Consider the following 24,005-nt stretch of genomic DNA (forward strand, 5'->3'; position numbering starts at 1 on the left):
GTGTGTGTGTGTGATGTGTGTGTGTGTGTGTGTGTGTGTGACCTGCCGTCCCGTGTGTGTTTAGTGCAGTTTAGTGCAGATGTATTGGAGGAGCTGTTTTAATCTCACTCAATCCCACAGGGTTCCTCCTGTCCTCTGAGACCTCTGCGTAGCTGCGCTGGTCCTGCTGTTGGGCCCTGTGGAGTGGAGGGGGGCCAGGTCTGGCCGTGGGGCTTCCTCTCTGGTCTGGTAGGGGTGTGGTCTGGTGCGGGGTAGTAGGGCTGGGCCCGGTCCGGTCTGGCTAAGCCGATGGAAGTGGTGATGGTCTGGTGGTTGGGTGGGGCCTGTGGGGTGCGCTGGGTCTGGTGTGGCGTTGAAGGGGGCCCTGGGGCTCTTGGGGGGTTTGGTGGCAGTGGTGCTGGTGGGGTCTCTGGGTGGTCCTCTTGTCCAGTGCGGCATGGGGTGTTTTGTCTACCAAGTGCCACGTCCTTTAGAGTACTTGGCAAACATCCCTACTGTCTGCTTCCTCAGGTGGGAGTAGTCGTTGCAGATGCCTCTGGGGTGATTGTTGTGTGGTGAGCAACGTGTACCGTTTGGGAGTAGGCCACACCCTCTGGTGATGTCAGCGTTGACTTTCTGAATGGTAGCGGTGATGGAAAGTCTTTGCGGGGCAGCAGAGTGGAGATGGTGATGTTGGGAGTTGGGGAACCGCTCAGAGGCCCTCTCTGCTACTCTGTTGACCAGCCTGCCTACTTCCTCCTGCTCCTCTCGCAGTTGTTGGTGCCGGTGTGAATATAATGTGGCCTGGTGTGCCAAAGTCAGGCTGGGACAGGATGTGGAGTGCATCCTGTGTTTTTTGGGCACATATTTTGCGCCACCTTGTGTTGGGGGGAAGAGTTTATCTTCTTGGATGAATTTCCATTTGAGTCAATGAGGATGGCCACCTCAGTGGGTTTTACCAGATTAGTGTGTTTACGGTCTGGGGCTGGAGTACACAGGGCCTGTGCACATGAGAGGGGTGTGTGGGGGTGTGTCAGGGGGGGCCAGAGAGCTTCTCTCTGTCGTAGGTGTCTCCATGTGAGCCTTCCTTGTTGACTGGGTGTGTGGGGTAAAGTGTTGTCGGTATGGGGGGGTTGTGGGTAACAGGTGGGTCGGTGGGGTGTTAGGGGTGGTGAGGGGCTGCAGCTTCTCTCTAGGAGTCTCTACAGTCTTGTTCTCTGTGCTGCAGCACCCTCTTGATTGCCAGACAACTCCTTTTGCCATCTCCTCCTTTACCTGCACCAGCTCTCTCCTCATGGTGGCCTTTACCTCCTCCAGCGCTGTGGTAAGGCTTCTCTCTCAGCTCCTGGACAGAGTTTCTTCAGCTGGGGTCCTGCACTGGTTGATCTGGTCCTGTAGAAGTCTGTGTCTGGACTGGTGGTGGTGTAGCTGGGGAGCTGCTCCTCAGCCTCAGTAACCCATACCTCTATCACTGCCAGCCTGTCTCTCAACAGGCTGATGGTAGTGGGGTCTTGGGTCTGGTGGTTTGTAGGCAGGCAGGGGGGAGGATGGTCCTGCTGTTGGGGTGCCTGAAGGTGAGGGGAGAGGTCCGGGGTGCTGTCCTTTTCTTTTTTGCTTTTTCCGCTATCTTCGTTAGGGTGGGGAAGTCTGCACAACAGAGCTGAGTGCAGCCTCACTGCCCTGGACCAATGACAGTGCCGTTCTGATACATATTTACTGTCAGAAACCTGTTTTCCTGGTCCTTATCGCTGTCCTCAAAAATGTGGATTTGCCTTCCCTTGCAGATGCCTTTCTTCGTGGTATAGCTGAAATGCCTGGTTACAGCTGTATGCCAGGCAGTAGTGTGGTCTGTGTAAAATAACAGGTTTGTAACAGTCCTGTTTTGTGAGCAGTCGGCAAACAAAGTTTCTGGGTTCTCCCTCAGAATTCTGTGTTTAAAATTGATTCTTCCTTTCTCTGATTTGATTTCTGCTGGGTATTCAAAAAAAAGCGGGGAAAGTCTCTCAGTTTCTGTCGCTGCTAACGCTGCTAGCGCTGCCTCAGTGGCCATGTTGCTATGGTTACCACCAGTAAACAGTTAGAGCTAGTCGTTAAGCTAACTGACCGATTTGAATTTGGCTAGCTACCACGATGAAGATTGGTCTTTTAACTCACTCTCTGTCAATTTTTTCCTCCTTTGTTGATCTTCAGTTGTACAATTTGATTACCTATACATTTTTTGCTAATTGAATCGTGTCAATCTCGCTCTTAACAAACAAAAAGTTATAACAAGTCAGGAGCTGTTCCTCTGCATGACTTCTCTCTCTCTCTCTCTCTCTCTCTCTCTCTAGCCCTCCTTCTCTCTCTACCCCTCTCTCTCTCTACCCCAGCTCGCTCTCTCTTCTCTACTGTCCCGTACTTTCTCTCCTCTAATATCTATTTAACTCTCCCCTCTACTCTTTATTTTCCTGTTTTGTTTCTTGTTGCTCTGGTGTAGTGTTTTGGGTAAACACCACCTGCTTGGTGAATCTATAATAAGAATGAAGTGAGTGGTTCCCCTGCAGTGTCATATCCCTTATACCGGTGGCATATTCATCTTCCCTACCAGGCTATGACTGGAAAACCTTCTCCTGGGCAAAATACCTTGAGGAGAAGGGAGCCAGAACAGCGCCAGCACAGCTCTTCAACACGGTAACTCAAAGCTGTTTATATACCCAGTGTCATACAGGTACCCAGTCTCCAGTATATGGACTTATGAGAAGCTATTGGTACTGAGAGAGGTTTGGAAACACTGTTCTGGTTCTGGTTCTATGGTGTGTGTGGGCGGGCATGCGTGTGTGTCCTACAGGACGGCTCAGGTCACGGCTTCACTCAGAAAATGAAGTTGGAAGCTGTAGACCTGATGGAGCCGTGGCTGGTGTGCGTGGCCACCGTGAGGCGCTGTGTGGGCCGGCTGCTGCTGCTGCACTTTGATGGCTGGGAGACAGACTTTGACCAGTGGGTGGACGTTCAGTCACCAGACATCTACCCTGTGGGCTGGTGCGAGGTTACAGGATACCAGCTCCAGCCACCCATTGGACCAGGTAAGAACTGAGGACTCAGCAGCCTGGTCTCATAGACTAGACATAACATAGTAAATTCAAATCTGAGACACTCAAATGAGTATGATATGTTACGTTTGKTATGGTCCATAAGACAGGTTACAAATCAAAATGTGTTTGGTCGGGGTAGATGGGTGGGCATATAAGGCAAACGTCTAGCAACCCAAAGGTTGCCTGTTCAAATCGCTTCACGGACAACTTTAGCAACTTTGCAACTACTTACAACTTTTTACGTCTACTCCTGGGTCCAGGTTGGACCAAGGGATGGACGGCACTAACACACATACCCCACTGTTTGGTGTTGATGCTTTGAGTGCCATGTTTGTGTTCTCTCCTTTTCATAGATCCTGTTGCAAGTCGCAAGAAACACAAGCCTATGGGGAAAAAGAGTACGTCCTCCAAAAACCATCCCACACCACAGATAGTAACTAAACCAGATAACCCACTTTTAGATTCAACCATGCAACTCGATGTTTTCCTCTGTTGTAACCCTCTCTCTTTGCACGTTCCAGAGAAAAGGATGGTGAAGAAGAAACTGGCGAACCTCATCTCCAAGAACCGCCCTCCAAGACGTCCGAGCCAACAGTCTGAACCTGAGGCCGGAACCCCAGAACACTCATCCCTCACACAGCAGATTAAGGCTGAACCTGAGGAGCAGGAGAGTGAGTAGACACACATCCCTCACACAGCAGATTAAGGCTGAACTGAAGTAGCAGGAGAGTGAGTAGACACACATCCCTCACACAGCAGATTAAGGCTGAACCTGAGGAGCAGGAGAGTGAGTAGACACACATCCCTCACACAGCAGATTAAGGCTGAACCTAGGAGCAGGAGAGTGAGTAGACACAATCCCTCACACAGCAGATTAAGGCTGAACCTGAGGAGCAGGAGAGTGAGTAGACCGATAACAACTGAAGCGGAATGGGGCTCATCCCTACACAGCAGATTAAGGCTGAACCTGAGGAGCAGGAGAGTGAGTAGACACACATCCCTCACACAGCAGATTAAGGCTGAACCTGAGGAGCAGGAGAGTGCGTAGACACACATCCTGTAATGACTTCCAGTCCAGCCAGATGGAGTTGATCATACAGATGATTATTGAATGCCTTTCACTTTTCCTCTCACTCTCTCCAGTCATAGCAGTGAAGGTGGAGGAGGTGGAGACCCCCATCGCACCGACCCTGCCAGAGGCCCAGGTCCCTCCACCCTCCCTGGGGGTGGTCAAGCAGGAGCCACAGGGAGAGGACCAGCAGAAAGCAACAGACAGAGGTGGAACCGATGGAACGTTGAGACTCATTGAAATTGATATACCCTAAATACAACTATCCAAACTGACCGTAGATGAATGTCTGTGGTTAACTTCATTCTACACCATCACAGCCTTAGATCACTACACTACTGATCGCTGTGGATCACCTGAAGATCAGATGAGTCAGAGCTGAGCTGGTCCCACTTCTGAACATTCTCAGCTCTGGAGCTGAATAAAACTGTTCCAGTTTAACAGAAAGGCCAGTACTGTGACACCCGTTAAGGACATTCTTTCATACATTGAATAACAAACACCCAGTCGATGTTGTTGTATAATGTTTATTTATTTGTTTTATATCCAGATTCCTTTTCGTTGTTGTATAAACAATCATGGATTAAAGTACTTCAGTGAACTGGTTGCTCTGAGTGTCTGTGGGATTTATGACCTTCCTTCACGTTTGACATTTTACTGACTAAACTAGGATCTGCTATGAAACACATGCACTACCACACACCGAGACAGTAGTGCTATGTACTGGTAGGAACCTAGCTTTGAGCTGTTTATAATGCCAAACTTTTTCCACACTGAACAAGCATCTCACTTGACAGAATTGTTCATTCTTTATTTCTATCTCCGTAACATTCAAAAATGTTTTCAAAGTGGGTAACAGAAAGTGCAATTACAACGTACTGTATGTGATAAACTGCCCTTTAATGGCCAGCAGTGAGTGTTAGTACAGTGGAATGTGGAGATTGGGAAGTAAATGTTGGAGCTCCCTACAGTTTGGTTTTCACTAGCAAGCATCAGCATAGCGGACTAAACTTCATAATGTAACATTTTAAAATGTTAGTATGAATTCAGAACATTTTCAACAGGAAGCCACTCGATAAAGACATAACATACAGTATAATCCTGGTGTTAAAGAAAAGTTTCAACATTATTGAAATTCTACAGATTTTTCTACCCTCTTCAGAGTAGCATCCGTCTATGAAGACCCCTGTGTGTCTGTCTTAGTATGTGTTGGTCTGTTCTGTGTTGAGTTGTGCATATCTACAGAGGTCAAAGCCTTGAGGGAGACAAGTGAGGCACATCATTATAGCTCCGACAGTTACATCTCCTCAGCTGTAGTTACGTGTAATAGTTATAGCTCCCTCTAGTGACAGCTATGTGCAATCAAACCACCGTGCTTCTCTTGGTGGTTTTCTTGGAGACGGTGGGCTTTGGGCCCTGAATCTTGCGAATTTTGGTTTTCACCACTTTGACCTGTCTGGGGGCATTGAGGTGGGCAGGTTTGGGTTTGGTGGACTTGGGGGGTTTGGAAACCTTGGGGAAGGGGGCAGAGGGCAGGCTTTCCCCGCCAGGGCAGGCCTTGAAGACGTGGACGTCCTTGACCCTCCGGCCTCGCAGCTCAGGTGGGTGGACACAGGTGGCCCGGACCTTCAGGTTCACCTTCTCAATCCACCTGAGGCAAAGAGAGTTAGGCTTTAACAAAGGCATTGTCATGTATGTTGAGTACAGCATATTTCTGAGTGGCCATTAATACATGATTGTGTGTGTACAGATTGTATGAGAGGGTGAACATGAGTGGGTTACAGCACGTGTGTACATGAGCGAGGAAGAAAGAGGGTGAGTTTGCAAGCATGTATCAGTGTATGTATGTGATAGAGAGCATAATGTGGTACATGCGTAGCGGCAGCAGGGGGCAGTCACATAGCAGAGGGTTCTCTGCCAGGTTGATGACCTCCAGGCCGGTCAGAGGGTTGAAGTCAGGCACCTCCTCTAGCTGGTTCCCCTCTAGGTATAGACTCCTCAGACCAGCACCCAGCCCTGCCAGAGAGTCCTTTGACATCTGCAGGAGAACCACAAAACACAGGCGTGTCATGGGGAGGGAATAGGAGAGAAGAGAAAATGGACCATACGAGATTGCAAGGGAATGAAGGGAGATACACAAAAACAAGGAGAAAGTAGAGGAGTGACAGGAAAACCACAGATGTACTGGCATGTAAATATATCCGCTCACCTTCTCCAAACCCATGCCGTCCAGATACAGATCCTTCAGTGCCCTAGCTAATGGCTGGAAAGCATGCGGTCCAATCCAGCGAATGGGATTCCCAGACAACCGTAACTCTCCCAGGTTGCCTGTCTTCGCTAACGCATCACTGGGAACCTCCTTGAGCTTGTTTCCTCCCAAGTGAAGAGTGTCGAGGTCGGGGGCCGGGTCAAGTGCCCTGGGGGCCACACCATTGATGATGTTGGAGGTCAGATAGAGCCCCCTCAGCTTCTCARCCCCATTCAGGATCCCTGGCTCCAGCTTGGCGATAGAGTTGTTCTCCATGTGAAGGGCCAGCAGGCCAGGCAGCAGCTTGAAGGCCCCCTTGGGGAAGACTGTGAATTTGTTCTTCTCCAAGTGGAGGTAGGTGAGCTGAGGCATGCCCTTGAAGGCGTCGGGGCTGAGGGAGTCAAGCTCATTCTCGGAGAGGTAAAGGTAGACCAGCCCTTTCATGCCGTGGAACGCACCAGGCTCCACCTCCACAATCTTACAGCGCTGTAGATGGAGGGAGACTACCTTGGCAACGCCGGTAAAACTGTTGGCAGGGATGTAGTGGAAGTGGTTGCCCCGCAGGTCGAGGAGGCGCGTGTTGGGGGAGAAGCCGAGGGGGACTTTGGTGTGGCCGCGGTTCTCACAGGAGGAGTGGTGTGTCTCACCCTGAGGGGAACAGTGGAGGACAGGAGGGATGGATAAGGGAGGACAGGAGGGGTGGATAAGGGAGGACAGGGGATATGGATAAGGGAGGACAGGAGGGGTGGATAAGGGAGGACAGGTGGGATGGATAAGGGAGGACAGGTGGGACTGGATAAGGGAGGCAGGAGGGGTGGATAAGGGAGGACAGGTGGGGTGGATAAGGGAGGACAGGTGGGATGGATAAGGGAGGACAGGAGGGGTGGATAAGGGAGGACAGGTGGGGTGGATAAGGGAAGACAGGAGGGGTGGATAAGGGAGGACAGGTGGGATGGATAAGGGAAGACAGGAGGAATAAGATAGAACAGAGAGGGTTTGGTGAGGTAAATACATTTTAGCATGGCAAGATCATAACCCATATCAAAATCTCAGCATCCCCATCTCTCACCTCACAGGCACAGTTGGCAGGACACTTGACCTTGTTGGTGGGCTCGGGGGTGGGGGGTGATATCACCCTGGTCTGCTCCTCAAACTCAGCCTTCAGCATGGCCTCCTGGCTCTGGCAGCGCAGGTCCCGGGGGTGGATGGCCTCCAGGTTCTCCCCAGAGAAGTGAGCCGGTCCCCCGCAAGCCCCCATCAGCTTCACCTTCTTCCGGATGCCCCACTCCCTCAGCGGCAGCAGGTAGCAGTTGCAGTAGATGGGGTTTCCAGCCAGGTTAAGGCGGGCCAGCTTGGGGGAGGCTGGAGTGAAGGGCTGGAGGACACGGAGCTGGTTGTGGCTGAGGTCCAGGTGGGTGAGAGAGGGGGACAGGGACACGGCCGTGTGGGACAGGTCCTGCAGGGACATGTGGTCCAWGAAGAGGTGGGTGAGTTTGTTCATGGAGACAGTCTCCTCACCCAGGAAGGTCATGGGGTTGAAGCTGAGGTCCAGACGGGTCACCTCTGGGAGTCTGGAGAGAGGGAACAGAGAGAAAGCAGATAGACAGAGTGAGAGAGAGAGAGCGAGAGAGAGAGAGGAATGAGGGATGGATGGTTGGTAGAATAGGCCTTTATGGTGCCTGGAAAAAGGGTGGTGTGGTGTATGTCAGGGAAGAGATAACACAACCATCATACCTGGTCATGGTCTCAGTAGGAAAGAACTGCAGCTCGTTGTGGTCAAGGCTGAGGCGCGTGAGGGTGAACAGGCCTGCGAAGGCCTCAGTGGCCATGTAGTTAACAGAGTTGTGGCTAAGGCGCAGCCATTTTATGTTCTGCAGGCCCTGGAAGGCCATGTTGGGGATATAGGTGAGCTGGTTGTGGGTGAGGGAGAGCAGGTTGAGGAACCCCAGCTGAGAGAAGGCCCCTGGCTGGATCTCCTCCACTCGGTTACGGTCAATCAGCAGCTGCTTCAGTGAGGAGAGACCGTCGAACGACTCCTGGAGAGAGAGTGGGAGGAAGGGGGGATGAGAGGGAGGGGAGAGAGTGGCGGCAAGACAAAGAGAGAGAGAGAGAGATAAAGGGAAAATGAGATGAAGAAAGAGAGTGTGGAGCTTTTCATTTTCAATACCAAGTTCCCCCAGAAACATAGTCAAACCACAGAAACAGTCACATATAACACTGTCCTCTCTCACCTGATAGAGGATCTCCATGTTGTTGTTGGCCAGGTTGAGGAAGACGAGACGACCCAGAGCACGGAACGCCCCCTCCTTCACGGTGCGGAGATTGCAGCGCTGCATGGACAGGTGTGTCAGGTACGGCGTGTGTTTGAACGCACCTGATGGCAGCTCCTGGATGTAGTTGCTTCTCAGATCCAGTTTCACTGTAATCTGATGGGGGGAAGGGATTGATAATGATTGAGATTTGTTTAATATGATTTTGTAATTCAACCTGAATTCCCCCCGGCTGCATGTTTTGGTTTTTGCCCTAGCAATACACAGCTGATTCAAATAATCAACTCATCACCAAGCATTATTTTAATCAACTGTGTAGTGCTAGGGCAAAAAACAAAATGTCCACCCAGGAGGGCCCCAGGACATGGTCTGGGAAACCCTGCTGTATTCAAATAGGTTGTCCCTTGAATTGTAATCATTAAGCTTACTTCATAAAATCCAGAATTTCAATGAGTCAGTCACATGGGGTTTAGGCTTACCTCGTCGATTGTGGGAGGCACCTCTGTCAGGTTTTTGTTGACACAGGTAACAGTGAGTGAGATTTGGTCACATATGCACTCCTTTGGGCACTTGCCAAGGTGCGCCCCCGGGATGGCCAAGAGCAGTACCAGCAGAGACCTCAAGGCTGCGGGGCAGTCCATCGAATACATCTGGAAAATCAAAGGAGATTCAACTGGCTGCGCAAATATTATTCTACTACAAGATAAACAAAGTTGACAGCCATTCCATATTCCATGTACACCTATTTGTTTTAGAGAGTCTCAGTCTTATCCCTTTATCGGGTTAATCCAATTTCTCAACCCGTCTATTTTTCGGATTAGAGTAATTTGGGCTATTTGCTTTCTCAAGTCTTTGCTAGTATGCGTCGGTTTTCGGCGGTCTTACATTCCACGGCTTAATTATCAACTCGGTGAGACGCATCTCGACTTGAAAAGCCGTTTGACACCTCGCCGCGTTAAAACTATCTAAATACATGTATTTAAATGTGGTCCCAACAACTCCAATTACGCATACGGTTAATCGATTCGTAAAACGATATAAATACGTATTTATTCAATAGCCTACATAATATAATAGTTATAATGTACCTATATGCTAAAGTAGCCTAACTGATTGTAGACTAAAACTCCACGAGACCATACAGCTTTGGTCATTGTCTTACAACTGGACCGTTTTATCTCCAACTCTTCATTCAAAGACTCAATCATGGCCACTCGTACTGACAGTTGTGGCTGCTTCGCGTGATTTATTGCTGCCTCTACCTTCTTGCCCTTTGTGCTGTTGTCTGTGCCCAATAATGTTTGTACCGTGTTTTGTGCTGCTGCCATGTTCTGTTGACTTAGGTCTCTCTTTATGTAGTGTTGTGGTGTCTCTTGTCGTGATGTGTGTTTTATCCTAATATTTTTATTGTATTTTCAATCCCAGCCCCGTCCCCAAAGGAGCCCTTTTGGTAGGCCGTCATTGCAAATAAGAATTTGCTCTTAACTGACTTGCCTAGTTAAATAAAGGTTAAATATTTGTTTTAACATCGTGCGTAAAAAGCTTAAGGCCTGTCTGAATATATGGGTAGAGCAACTAAAAAATTKAAAAATTCTCAAACCTGCCCTTTCCAATCACATGCGTCACCAGATTCAGACTGTGTGAAAATGTATTTAGAGGGTAGGCCTAATAGCAAGAATGGCATGAATCCCAATGTTTCTCCTAGTTTCAAAATGGAAATTCACTAATTGAAAGTGTTTTTCCACATCTAAAGACARTATTTCAATGGTAGCCTACATACACACGTTTAAGCTATTTCATCACAATGAACCCGTTATCACCTTGTAGTCTGATGTCGCAGTCTACCTGAACCAAAACAATTCACTAAGTATGGAAATATGGGTTTGGGAGATTGTCCCTACCTGAAACGAGGAAAGTTTCCAAATAAATCCAACCAAAACGATGTAATCCTTGTTGACCACTAGCCTACTTGTTACTACTTAGCAGTTGAAAAACTGTTTTAACAATTTTTTTCAAATATGTCTCCATCTACAATGATCACAGACCGTTGTGAATTTAGAGGGAAAGAGAGAGTCGTGAGAGAGGGGGGAGAAATAAGAGACGGTGGAATTTCCTAGGGCAAAGCCTGTGTGTCAGTGTCCCCCCGGGGATAAGCAGTTTAGACCGCAGTTGAGCTGGCACGCCGGCTGCGCACAAAGACGCGCAGTGTATTCACCGCTGGGCACAGGACTCACGGCTGCGGAGTGTCTCCTGTAAATAAACCAGGAGGAATGGGGGAATACATTTCCCTCTATTGGTTTCCTACCGTTACCTGGCTATTCAACGACAACTTTCCCACGTCTCTGTCTTTTTTCAATTAGGTGTAGGCTGACAGAAAATCATGACACTGTATTTGACCCATTCTGTCCAATCTCTAGAAGTTATTAAAGTCCGGCAGTTTTTTCCCATTATTAATATATTATCAATATCTAAAGGTCTCAACACAAAGTCGACGCTTCATTCTAACGCAACGTAGGCAGCATCCCTCCACCATTTACTCACTCTCGCTCCGTATTCGTGTTCCTGTTATTCAGCTCCCGTTCTTTGTACTGCCGTGTATTCTCTCACGGTCCCTGGTCTCTCTCCCCTGCTCTTCCCCTGGCTGTACCCCATCCAAAATAAACTTCATTATCCCTCCATTCACTCTGACCCCGTCTTTCGATTCATTTCTCGTGGGTTTCAACGTGCGCAGTAGAGCTGCGCCTCAGGGGATGTATAAACAGTATGCATATCGCCTAGCTACTGTACGGCTTCTATAGGGAGGCTTGAGGCCAACTAACCAGCCTCTCAAACAACTAAATGTCAGTGATTGATGTTCCTATCAAATATTTACACCTCTTAATAGGTCTACTGTAGGCATACATGTGTTTAACATAGATGTTGAGATAAATCCCTGGCAGTGAAAATAAACAAGAAGAGGAATTGCCTCTGGTTTGATTACGTTCAAGTTTGATTAAAATGAATAAACACACTGAGGACTTTTGGAAAAGTAATATTTTATCACATCACTCACTTCATCTCAATACAATCAGATTAACATGAAAAACATCAATATAGTCCTAATGATACTGTACATGTATTCCAATGTTATACAGATCAATGTTCATTACATTAAAGTTGTAAGACACATGAGAATCAAAGGTAAATTCTATTTCATTTTCCCCATAAGTTCCCTTTCAACAAGTTAGTCTCCTGAGCTCTACATTGTTATAACGGCATACAGTACAAGACCAATACATACATAGATGTCGATTCCTGTCCATACGGTGCGATGCACAGGCATACTGTARTCCACTCCTCACCGTCTGATGCACAGTAATGAATCTGACCTGGTTGAACTCGGGAATAATATGGTGGGATAATATTAAGGCTGAGCAGTACAGATGTGGCCAGCTAGGTTAATCTAGAAAGTAATACCATGTTCTTACTGAATCTGACCACCATTCTTGTTTGTGTGCCCATCAACTTCAGTATTTATTCMATTTTTCAAATCACTTTCTCCCCACGATGTCTTTAAAGGCTTAATGAAAATGTCCCTTTTTTGTATAAAAATAGTAACAAGAACAAATACAAAAATAAAATTGAGGAAACCCTGTCTGAATAACTAGTCTTCTTCAATACGTCTTCATTGGAGGAGCATCATGAATCTAAAACACACAGGTATCTATTGAGTGTAGGTAGATTGGTTTTCGTCCCCTTCTTCTGTCCAGTGTAAAGTATCTATGCGAGGTCCTCATACAAGGAATGTCCCTTTATCAGTTCAGTGTGTGTCCTGAGTGGGAGTGTGTGCGTAGGTTGTGTGGCTTTGACTGGTTCATTTGGGCTGCAGGAGGGCTCAGCATTCCGGGGAGATCCTTCTCTCCAGTGTGGACTTGAGACTATCTCGGGCATGGCTGCAGGACTTCAGGGCTTTACCGTGCCTGTAGGTTGCATACACAGACACATAAGAACTTTTCCCTCCACGACAGTGGGAAAATCTAAGCTCATCACAAGATAAAATTAAAACAAGATCAAATAAATGTATTTGAAAATAGTTTCAAATAGTATTTATAGGAAATTATTTTCATATACAGTCGTGGCCAAAAGTTGAGAATGACACAAATATTAATTTTCAAAGTCTGCTGCCTCAGTTTGTATGATGGCAATTTGCATATACTCCAGAATGTTATGAAGGGTGATCAGATGAATTGCAAATCCCTCTTTGCCATGCAAATTAACTGAATCCCCCCAAAACATTTCCACTGCATTTCAGCCCTGCCAAAAAAGGACCAGCTGACATCATGTCAGTGATTCTCTCGTTAACACAGGTGTGAGTGTTGACGAGGACAAGGCTTGAGATCACTGTCATGCTGATTGAGTTCGAATAATAGACTGGAAGCTTCAAAAGGAGGGTGGTGCTTGGAATCATTGTTCTTCCTCTGTCAACCATGGTTACCTGCAAGGAAACACGTGCAGTCATCATTGATTTGCACAAAAAGGGCTTCACAGGCAAGGATATTGCTGCCAGTAAGATTCCACCTAAATCAACCATTTATCGGATCATCAAGAACTTCAAGGAGAGCGGTTCAATTGTTGTGAAGAAGGCTTCAGGGCGCCCAAGAAAGTCCAGCAAGCGCCAGGACCGTCTCCTAAAGTTGATTCAGCTGCGGGATCGGGGCACCACCAGTACAGAGCTTGCTCAGGAATGGCAGCAGGCAGGTGTGAGTGCATCTGCACGCACAGTGAGGCGAAGACTTTTGGAGGATGGCCTGGTGTCAAGAAGGGCAGCAAAGAAGCCACTTCTCTCCAGGAAAAACAAAAGGGACAGACTGATATTATGCAAAAGGTACAGGGATTGGACTGCTGAGGACTGGGGTAGAGTCATTTTCTCTGATGAATCCCCTTTCCGATTGTTTGGGGCATCTGGAAAAAAGCTTGTCCGGAAGAAGACAAGGTGAGCGCTACCATCAGTCCTGTGCCATGCCAACAGTAAAGCATCCTGAGACCATTCATGTGTGGGGTTGCTTCTCAGCCAAGGGAGTGGGCTTACTCACAATTTTGTCTAAGAACACAGCCATGAATAAAGAATGGTACCAACACATCCTCCGAGAGCAACTCCTCCCAACCATCCAGGAACAGTTTGGTGACGAACAATGCCTTTTCCAGCATGATGGAGCACCTTGCCATAAGGCAAAAGTGATAAGTGGCTTGGGGAACAAAACATTGATATTTTGGGTCCATGGCCAGGAAACTCCCCAGACCTTAATCCCATTGAGAACTTGTGGTCAATCCTCAAGAGGCGGGTGGACAAACAAAAACCCACAAATTCTGACCAACTCAAAGCATTGATTGTGCAAGAATGGGCTGCCATCAGTCAGGATGTGGCCCAGAAGTTAATTGACAGCATGCCAGAGCGGATTGAAGAGGTCTTGAAAAAGAAGGGTCAACACTGCAAATATTGACTCTTTTTTAATTTTTTTTATTTTACCGTTATTTTACCAGGTAAGTTGACTGAGAACACGTTCTCATTTGCAGCAACGACCTGGGGAATAGTTACAGGGGAGAGGAGGGGGGATGAATGAGCCAATTGTAAACTGGGGATTATTAGGTGACCGTGATGGTTGAGGGCCAGATTGGGAATTTAGCCAGTACACCGGGGTTAACACCCCTACTCTTACGATAAGTGCCATGGGATCTTTAATGACCTCAGAGAGTCAGGACACCCGTTTAACGTCCCATCCGAAAGACGGCACCCTACACAGAGCAGTGTCCCCAATCACTGCCCTGGGGCATTGGGATCTTTGTTTAGACCAGAGGAAAGAGTGCCTCCTACTGGCCCTCCAACACCACTTCCAGCAGCACCTGGTCTCCCATCCAGGGACTGACCAGGACCAACCCTGCTTAGCTTCAGAAGCAAGCCAGCAGTGGTATGCAGGGTGGTATGCTGCTGGCTGCATCAACTTCTTTGCATCAACTTCATGTCAATAAAAGCCTTTGAAACTTATGAAATGCTTGTAATTATACTTCAGTATTCCATTGTAGCATCTGACAAAAATATCTAAAGACACTGGGGCAGAAAACCTTGTGGAAATTAATATTTGTGTCATTCTCAAAACTTTTGGCCACGACTGTAGTAGTTGATTCAGCCAAATACACAGAAAAAGTATTTAAAATACAAATGTACTGTATTTGAACCCATGTCTAATTACATCACAGTGCAATAAATGACTTTCCAATAGTCCCAGTCGGTATTTATGTAAAAAGGAATTCCCCTTGACCACACACACAAATTGAGGAAAAACTAAATTCTCTCCTATTGACCTCCATTGTAAAAGAGACAACTTCGKYGTAGATTTTTTGTAGAGAAATAACAAAACATGCCGAAAAGCTGCTGTGKTGTTCAATGTACATGTAACCAGGTCAAAAATCCCGACCTAAGGGGGCCTCCCGGGTGGCGCAGTGGTCTAGGGCACTGCATCGCAGTGCTAGCTGCGCCATCAGAGTCTCTGGGTTCGCGCCCAGGCTCTGTCGCAGCCGGCCGCGACCGGGAGGTCCGTGGGGCGACGCACAATTGGGCTAGCGTCGTCCGGGTTAGGGAGGGTTTGGCCGGTAGGGATATCCTTGTCTCATCGCGCTCCAGCGACTCCTGTGGCGGGCCGGGCGCAGTGCGCGCTAACCAAGGGGGCCAGGTGCACGGTGTTTCCTCCAACACATTGGTGCCGCTGGCTTCCGGGTTGGAGGCGCACTGTGTTAAGAAGCAGTGCGGCTTGTGCTTCGGAGGACGCGTGGCTTTCGACCTTCGTCTCTCCCGAGCCCGTACGGGAGTTGTAGCGATGAGACAAGATAGTAATTACTAGTGTAATAAATATCATTTATTATAACACAAGCATATTTGCTATTACGTTGTTATAACTAACTTCTTTCCAAACAGGGTTTCTCACAAACTCATAAGCAGATACTGAGACCCACACACACCCAGAGACAGATGGCTGACACAGACCTTTCATAAACACTGATAAGAAAAGGGTGCCTGGGTCTGCATTTCACGAGATACTGAGACACACACACACCCAAGGACAGAGGGCTGAGGCAAACCTTTCATAAAACTGATAAAACAGGAATGCCTACGCACACACAAAATCTCCTGTTTTAGCTGACCATTTCACAGAGACACACAGATATGTCAAAATAGGAACATCTACGCACACACCTAAACTCCTGTTTTAGCTGAACATTTCTGAAGACAAAGAACTCTACTCAGAGCCAATGGGACAGTGATACTAGCCTGAAGGGGACCTCGCCCAACTCATCAGGACCAACCAGAAGAACAGATCTACCAGACTCAACCTACTTCATTTATCATATATAATGTYTGTACAAAATGTTTAGAGGGCTTCTTTCGGATAGTTCCATTTGAGCTTGATGAAAGGGTCCGTGCACGCTATTTCAGATATCTTTACCTCTGAATAAATTGCTTTTAATTAAACCTTATCCACCCTGTCCAGAGTCTCTACTTCGTCTCAGTTCTCCAGTAAACTTGTGATATCAACACTAGCGATTGGATACCACGAAAATTGGGGAGAAAAGGGGATAMAWWWWWTTWWWWAAATCCCGACCTATGGTTCGCAATGCTCCCACGTAGGGGAATAGAGCCTGCGAAAAGAGCCCTGTGGCTTCAGGCTAGTCAGCGTGGGCGAGTGGGGACTCGGTGTCCAAGTAAGCTACACATAGCTATGTGTGTGGAAAACATTTCATTACAGGTAAGACATTTATCTTCTTTAGTACAGTCCGTTTGTGACTCCACTCACTACTTGTAGCTTTATAGTCTGTTTGTGTAGCAGGTCTTGGCTAGCTTAATGTTCTGGTTGGTAGCTAGCTTGCACTCACATGGCTGCTAGCACAATGATGAGAAGGGGCATGAGGGAARCCCTACAATATTCAGTTTTTATAAGTAGTGAGAAAGCTCTGGAGCAAGCAACGTTGAAAAGTTATATTTAGACGTGTTTTTCTTCAAATTTAGTTTTGTAATTGACTAAAATAAGCAGACAATAAAATTGCATTTGAAAAAGTTTAAGTATTTGCTGTGAGCCAATGGGGTAACCTTGGTAACCACAGGAGTGTGGGGCCACGACGTTCTATCTAATACCGACTGGGTCTATGGTGTCACTATAACTTCATAATGGCGTCTAGACGGACCGAACTAGAATTATACCGTGTTCCATCATAGAAATATAAATTCTAATTCTGTGCGTCTAGACGCCATTGTGATGTTATAGTGACAGTATTGAAATGTAATTTACTCCATTGTGATGTATTAGAAGATTAGATTTGTTATTTTTCTTCATGGAGGGACACCCTTGAGACCCCAAGGATCATGGAGCTGCCTACTATTCAATGTCCACAACCTACCCAGACAGAATAACGGGTACACACACACACACACACACATACATACATACATACAGCCTTACCTGGCGACAAAGGTGTCCAGCAGGGAGGCGTGGTCCTGGGGGAAGTAGTCCTGTTGGACAGCGTGCTCCAAAACCAACAGGTGACCAGGTAACACCTGCACCTTCTTCACCTTGCCCTCACCCTGGACAGCACAGATTAACATGGGAGCCATATACATTAGGGCTGGCATTACTGCTAATCAAAGTTGGGCTACATTTTAGTAGCCTGTCAAGTTAAATAATTCTCATAGAAAACAGTACATTTTTTGTTCATTTCGAGCAAGTAATGGATTTGAATGGTTTGACCCCAACATGGTAACTGACATGGCTGAGACTCAGTGAACGGTACAAGCATGTTGTACATAGTGTTTCTACCTTGAGGAGCCCCAGCATCACCAGTAGAGTGGACAGGAAGCTGTAGGTCTGCAGGGAGGAACCAGAGAATGCCTTCTTCAACAGGGTGTCTGTAGGACAAGTAGAGCAACTTAGTCACATTAAGTGTCCCACTCCAACACAGAGACAAGGCAGGATGCCGGACAGAAGTTAGAGAAGAGGGTGTTTGACTGTTTAGGCTCACCAATAGTCTCCAGGACAGCCTTCTTGACCTCATGGTCATCACTGTACAGAGAGGAGATTCTCAGGAAGGCATCGGCAACCTTATCAGAGTCAGAGACATCCACCTGACCAGGGAAGTTTCCACAATAGATGTTAAAACCCAATGACAACTGTTACTGCCTTCTAACCTTACACAACAAGGCCCTCTTCAGATACACTTCAACAGTTAAAGTGTGAATGGCCCATGACCACAGTAATAATTTACGTGTTGCTGGATGAGTCCAGTCCTGTTGCCCCCCAGTTTGAGCAGTGTCTCAGCGGTGGGGGAGCTGAGGAAAGAGAGGATCTCTGGATGACAAGTTGGCTCAGGCTTCACTGGGCTGTCTCTTTTATCCTTCACTCCATTCTCCTTCATCTCTTTGCCATTCTCCTCATCTTCTTCCTCCTCCTCCTCATCTTCATCAGGCTCTCCCTCATCATCACTATAGAGCGTAGAACAAGGCCAATACAGCATCTCGGATGATAGCTAAATGTTGTATAATCACAGCTGTGATGACATCCACACACACCTACCTGAGAGATGCCAGTATGTCGGCCCTGTCCATGTTGTCCATGGTCTCCTTCAGAGCCTCACACCCCTCCTCCCCCAAACAGTTACCTGGACAAAAACAGGTAATATATTATAAACAAAACACATMAAATGGATTTGTCATTAACACTTGGATCTATATTTCATGGCCAATCAGACTGATTGAAGTAGTGCGTGGTGAATAATACCATTGAGATCCAGTTTTTCCATATGGGGTTTGTCTTGTACAGCCTGAGCCAACACCAGTGCTGCAGCTTCCGTGATCTCCCCAAAGGACAGATTTAGCTCCTGAACACAGGAATGAACACAAATCAGACAAGAATGGGTAATCCACCCACCCACCCACACACACACACACACCTCTACTGACCTTAAGAGTGGGCAGTCCCTCTCTCAGGACAGCAGCGAGAGCGATGGCCCCTTCAGAACGCACCAGGCAGTCCCCAAAGTTTATCACCTGCACAGTCCTCAGATGCCTCAGAGCCTGGGGACAGAGAGGGGAAAAKATCATTATAAATGAAGAGAACTCATAAAATAAAACCTTGTTAATACACTAAAATGTATATGACGGCCCCAATCAGCTAAATAACAATTTTGTCCGGCTTAGCACCAAGATATAGCGCGTGTTTGACTACAGCAGAACACTAGGCAGACAATTTGKCAGTAATACCTGAGCCATAGCCAGCGCCCCTCTCTTGGTGAAGGTGTTGTCGTTGAGGTTGAGGATGCGCAGGTGGGGGTTGTGCTGCATGGCGGTGGCCAGAGCAGTCACCCCAGCATGGTTGATCCCATTCTGGGGCATGTGCAGCTCCTCTAGGCTTCCCATCAGCTGATAAGAGAGAGGAGGAGGGAGATGGAGAAACAGAGTGCGAGAGAAATTAGGTGGAGTGAGAGAGCACAAAAGAGACGGAGGGGAGAAAAAAAAGCAAGATATTAGGCCAAGCTGCATCTACCAAGCTCAGTGTGTGAACAAGAGACATGTCTTTATTACAGAGAATAATGATATGGGGATAGATCCTCATCATAGTTGCAGTTTGTGTCCGTTTGTCTGTACCTGAAATGCCAGGGCAAGGGCTGTGGCTCCTTCGTTCTCCAAGCGGTTTCTGCCTGCGATGAACACTTTCAGTTTCAGTGGGGCACCGAGAGCACTGGACTGTTCATGACACTCAGTCAACGCTGCCGCCAGGATCTAACAGACAAAACACTGGTTACTTTGTGGCACATCCTAACAGTAGACCAGAAAAGCGAATGATGGAGAAAATACGTTGATGGCCTATGCCAGTAAGTACTACCAGTCACACAATTGGTGTTTCCAAACTCTCACCTTGCCCCCTCCGATGCCCATGCCACAGTTGTTGAGTCTCAGCTCCTGTAGAGAGTGACACGCAGAGCTCTTCAGTAGAGTCTCAATGCCCTTTACCCCATCTGGCCCAAAGGCGTTATCACTCAGGTCAAGCTCTCGCAATCTGGCCCCTGCTGTCATCAACGCACTGCCCAGGGACCTCTGAGGATGAAGAGAGACATGAAGAGCTACAGACTTGTGGAACATACAGTGGCAAGAAAAAGTATGTGAACCCTTTGGAATGATCTGGATTTCTGCATAAATGTCATAAAATTTGAGTTTTTTATTCACAAGAAGCCTTGCCTGATGTGAACCATGCCCCGAACAAAAGATCTCAGAAAACAATTCTTAATCTTGGGTTAACTTGCATAAAGCTGGAAAGGGTCACAAAAGTATCTCTTAAAGCCTTGATGTTCATCAGTCCACGGTAAGACATTGCACTGTGAATGTTTACACAGTGTGTTCAATAAAGACATTAAAACGTATAATTGTTTGTGTTTTAGTTTAAGCAGACTGTGTTTGTCTATTGTTGTGACTTAGATGAAGATCAGATCAAATTTTATGACCAATTTATGCAAAGTCCAGATAATTCCAAAGGGTTCACATACTTTTTCTTGTCACTGTATATTAGTATATGTATAAAATCAGATGAAGCACAAGGGGAGGTTGTTAGTGTTGACTCACCAGGGCAGTTGGGATTTCCGAGCGCAAGCGACCCGTGAACATATCACTCCAGTGACAACTCTAAAAAATAAACAGTTAAAGCAGGATGTAAAGAAATACACTCAACAGTAAAATGCTGACACCCTCCTAAGGATCATGGGGTGAATATGTGGCTTCACTATTTTCAGCAGTAGGCCCAAGTCAGTTTGCTTTGCTCAGCCTGGGAGAGACAATTCATCTCAAGGCTCTCTCCGCCCAGTACCTGAAGTTGGTCTTTGCACTCCAAGGCTTTGGCGATAGCCTGCGCTGCCTCCACTCCCACTGTGTTTCCCTCCAACCGCAGGGCCCGGAGTCCCTGGTACTCCTCTATTTCCCGCACCAACTCCTTCACTGCAGAGACAACCAGATTCACCAATTGATTATAGAAGACTATTATCAAAGCTGTTAACCGTGTTGGCATTGTTAGAGAACAATGCCATATTGAAGTCTCCTGTTGTTGACCAGTTTGCAATCAGTGCACTCACCAGACTCTGTGTTGTCCAGCTTCAGTCCCTGGCCCTTGTAGCTCAACTCTCCATATCCTACATGAGTCTTGGACAGCGCCTCGGCCAGCAGGGCAATGTCATCGGAAGCCATGGTGGTCTGTGGTGTTCTATGAAAGCAAGAACAGTAAGATGAATTGGCTCGCAAAGTACTGTTGATGAACAATTTACTGACAATGAGTACCAGGCATTACCAATGACTATTATTACTGTGYTCATATGACTCAACTACTCAGCCAGGTAACATGAGGTTTGAGTTGCATAGCTAGCTAACAAACATTACGGGAAAAGAGAACGCAGTAACGTAGCATTCTGTTTGTTAGTGTGACAAGCTACTAACTATAGTTAGCTAACCGGCTGCTAGCACACCGACGTTATCCAAAATAGAAGTAACTCGTTCCTTTACACGAGTTAAACTGAACCTTCTTTAGGCTTTCAGCTCTTACAACAGCAAATATACACAAAAACAACATATTTAATAGTTGACAAACATGTTACAGTACCGTAACGGATGATATATTATGATTGTCGCGTTGCCTCCTTCCGCGCGCTTGTTGTTACAATGCGTGACGTCAATGTTTTTTCTTCTGTCAATTTTTTGTACACAGGCCCACTAACTAGATTGCTCTTTGCCGCCACTTTGTGGAGTGGAGTTGCAACCTGTTTGCAATACAAGATTGGAGGGCAAAAGAGCGCCTGAAAGAGCACCTTTCGAGAAGAGGATCAAGTATACTGACAGTAAAAATCAGCAGTGGTGGGAAAAGTTGAAAATTGTCATACTTGAGTAAAAGTAAAGATACCTTAAAAGAAAATGACTCAAGTAAAAGTGAAAGTCACCCAGTAAAATACTACTTGAGTAAAAGTCTAAAAGTATTTGGTTTAAAACATACTTAAGTATCGAAAGTACATTTTCCTTCCAAGACACATTGAAGCTGTTCTGGCAGCTCGTGGTGCCCAAACACCCTTTTAAGACTCTATGTTGGTGTTTCCTTTATTTGGGCAGTTACCTATATGCGCTTGTGACAACATTTTATCCACAGTTATTTTTTTGAAACTATTGATCCTCTGGCCAAATTATGCTCTCTGGTGTATTTGGAACATTGAGAGCAGGCTCCTGTGGTTGCCTCTTGGGTCCCATATGGGCTTGGGCCCAGCCCCTGACTCACACAACTGACCTGTCACATTTATTTATTATGCAGTTGATTTTTTATTTATTTTACAGTATTAATCAGTTACCCAATCAAGGCAGGGCCCCCCAGTTACCCACGTGTGCCCCCTACCTCCTCTCCTCCCCCATCTTACGATTAGCAGAGCGGCAGCAGGCTCTCATTGAGAGCGGGCTCCTGAATACTCCTGTGGTTGGTGGTAGCAGTAAATAAATTATATATATACTGTATATAKAATATATTCTCTCTATATATATACAGTTGAAGTTGGAAGTTTACATACACTTAGGTTGGAGTCATGAAAACTAGTTTTTCAACCACTCCACAAATTTCTTGTTAACAAACTATAGTTTTGGCAAGTCGGTTAGGATGTCAACTTTGTGCATGACACAAATAATTTTTCCAACAATTGTTTACAGACAGATTATTTGACGTATACTTCACTGTATCACAATTCCAGTGGGTCAGAAGTTTACATACACTAGGTTGACTGTGCCTTTAAACAGCTTGGAAAATTCCAGAAAATTATGTCATGGCTTTAGAATCTTCTGATAGGCTAATTGACATCATTTGAGTCAATTGGAGGTGTACCTGTGGATGTATTTCAAGWCCTACCTTCAAACTCAGTGCCTCTTTGCTTGACATCATGGGAAAATCAAAAGAACTCAGCCAAGACCTCAGAAAAAAATTTGTAGACCTCCACAAGTCTGGTTCATCCTTGGGAGCAATTTCCAAATGCCTGAAGGTACCACGTTCGTCTGTACAAACAATAGTTCGCAAGCATAAACACCATGGGACCGTCATACTGCTCAGGAAGGAGACGCATTCTGTCTCCTAGAGATGAACGTACTTTGGTGCGAAAAGTGCAAATCAATCCCAGAACAACAGCAAAGGACCTTGTGAAGATGCTGGAGGAAATGGGTACAAAAGTATCTATATCCACAGTGAAACGAGTCCTATATCGACATAACCTGAAAGGCAGCTCATTAAGGAAGAAGCCACTGCTCCAAGAACGGCATAAAAAAGCCAGACTACGGTTTGCAACTGCACATGGGGACAAAGATCATACATTTTGGAGAAATTTCCTCTGGTCTGATGAAACAAAAATAGAACTGTTTGGCCATAATGAGCATCGTTATGTTTGAAGGAAAAAGGGGGATGCTTGCAAGCCGAAGAACACCATCTCCACCGTGAAGCACGGGGGTGGCAGCATCATGTTGTGGGGGTGCTTTGCTGCAGGAGGGACTGGTGCACTTCACAAATAGATGGCATCATGAGGGAGGAAAAATTATGTGGATATATTGAAGCGACATCTCAAGACATCAGTCAGGAAGTTAAAGCTTGGTCGCAAATGGGTCAGGCAAATGGACAATGACCCTAAGCATACTTCCAAAGTTGTGGGAAAATGGCTTAAGGACAACAAAGTCAAGGTTTTGGAGTGGCCATCACAAAGCCCTGACCTCAATCCTATAGAAAATGTGTGGGCAGAACTGAAAAAGCTTGTGCCTGCAAGGAGGCCAACTTATTGTGGGAAGCTTGTGGAAGCCTACCCAAAACATTTGACTGAAGTTAAACAATTTCAAGGCAATGCTACCAAATACTAATTGAGTTTATGTAAACTTCTGACCCACTGGGAATGTGATGAAAGAAATAAAAGTTGAAATAAATCACACTCTACTATTATTCTTACATTTCACATTCTTAAAATAAAGTGGTGATCCTAACTGACCTAAGATAGGGAATTTTTACWTGGATTAAATGTCAGGAATTGTGAAAACGAAGTTTAAATGTATTTGGCTAAGGTGTATGTAAACTTCTGACTAAAACTGAATATATATATATATATATATATGTACAGTACCAGTCAAAAGTTTGGACACACCTACTCATTCAAGGGTTTTTCATTATTTTCACTATTGTCTACGTTGTAGAATAATAGTGAAGCAATCAAAACCATGAAATAACACATGGAATTATTTAGTAACCAACAAAATGTCATTTTGAGAGTCACTTAAGAACAAATTCTTATTTTACAGTTATTTT

General features: G+C 46.2%; 3 protein-coding genes across 7 annotated transcripts in view; 1 reads left to right on the plus strand and 2 right to left on the minus strand.

The window, feature by feature from the left end:
- Nucleotides 1-4,726, plus strand: part of l3mbtl2 (L3MBTL histone methyl-lysine binding protein 2) — a 56,386-nt gene extending 51,660 nt beyond the window's left edge. For both annotated transcript variants that reach the window (XM_024007320.2, XM_024007321.2), the window contains 5 exons: nt 2,567-2,649; nt 2,807-3,041; nt 3,404-3,448; nt 3,572-3,721; nt 4,194-4,726. In XM_024007320.2, the coding sequence (XP_023863088.1) occupies nt 2,567-2,649; nt 2,807-3,041; nt 3,404-3,448; nt 3,572-3,721; nt 4,194-4,375 (695 nt within the window). In that variant the 3' untranslated portion in view covers nt 4,376-4,726. The remainder of the gene's footprint in view (nt 1-2,566; nt 2,650-2,806; nt 3,042-3,403; nt 3,449-3,571; nt 3,722-4,193) is intronic.
- On the minus strand, nt 4,633-11,340 carry chadlb (chondroadherin-like b). Of its 3 annotated transcripts, none has more exons than XM_024007325.2 (8): nt 11,179-11,340; nt 9,117-9,287; nt 8,599-8,793; nt 8,102-8,403; nt 7,437-7,938; nt 6,329-7,015; nt 5,991-6,157; nt 4,633-5,770 (listed from the first exon to the last, which is right to left on the minus strand). In XM_024007325.2, the coding sequence occupies exons 2-8, from the start codon at nt 9,285-9,287 to the stop codon at nt 5,482-5,484; spliced, it is 2,313 nt and encodes a 770-aa protein (XP_023863093.1). In that variant the 5' UTR covers nt 11,179-11,340; the 3' UTR covers nt 4,633-5,481. The 3 variants fall into 3 exon arrangements, with proteins under 3 accessions (XP_023863093.1, XP_023863092.1, XP_023863094.1); XM_024007324.1 differs by lacking the exon at nt 11,179-11,340 and adding an exon at nt 10,539-10,811; XM_024007326.2 differs by lacking the exon at nt 11,179-11,340 and adding an exon at nt 10,539-10,819 and having other exon boundaries at nt 5,653-5,770; nt 6,019-6,157.
- Nucleotides 11,341-11,652: 312 nt separating this feature from the next.
- Nucleotides 11,653-21,399, minus strand: LOC111977745 (ran GTPase-activating protein 1). 2 transcript variants are annotated; one of them, XM_024007331.2, is made up of 15 exons: nt 21,300-21,399; nt 20,779-20,906; nt 20,517-20,644; nt 20,276-20,335; nt 19,574-19,753; nt 19,304-19,438; nt 18,920-19,078; nt 18,620-18,733; nt 18,438-18,537; nt 18,234-18,318; nt 17,926-18,142; nt 17,683-17,785; nt 17,481-17,569; nt 17,127-17,248; nt 11,653-12,596 (listed from the first exon to the last, which is right to left on the minus strand). In XM_024007331.2, the coding sequence occupies exons 2-15, from the start codon at nt 20,888-20,890 to the stop codon at nt 12,512-12,514; spliced, it is 1,689 nt and encodes a 562-aa protein (XP_023863099.1). In that variant the 5' UTR covers nt 20,891-20,906; nt 21,300-21,399; the 3' UTR covers nt 11,653-12,511. The 2 variants fall into 2 exon arrangements, with proteins under 2 accessions (XP_023863099.1, XP_070304837.1); XM_070448736.1 differs by having other exon boundaries at nt 20,779-20,896; nt 21,300-21,378.
- Nucleotides 21,400-24,005: the final 2,606 nt, after the last annotated feature.

This window comes from Salvelinus sp. IW2-2015, linkage group LG18 (assembly GCF_002910315.2).
Source record: "Salvelinus sp. IW2-2015 linkage group LG18, ASM291031v2, whole genome shotgun sequence".
Classification (NCBI taxonomy): Eukaryota; Metazoa; Chordata; class Actinopteri; order Salmoniformes; family Salmonidae; genus Salvelinus; species Salvelinus sp. IW2-2015.

Excerpts from the sequence above, each read along its gene's own strand:
- LOC111977745 (XM_024007331.2), bottom strand. The coding sequence starts at position 20,890 with ATGGCTTCCGATGACATTGCCCTGCTGGCCGAGGCGCTGTCCAAGACT. Across the intron at positions 17,786-17,925 it reads CTGGACTCATCCAGCAACAC|GTGGATGTCTCTGACTCTGA; the intron begins GTAAATTATTAC and ends TTCCCTGGTCAG. Across the intron at positions 17,570-17,682 it reads GGCTGTCCTGGAGACTATTG|ACACCCTGTTGAAGAAGGCA; the intron begins GTGAGCCTAAAC and ends CTTGTCCTACAG.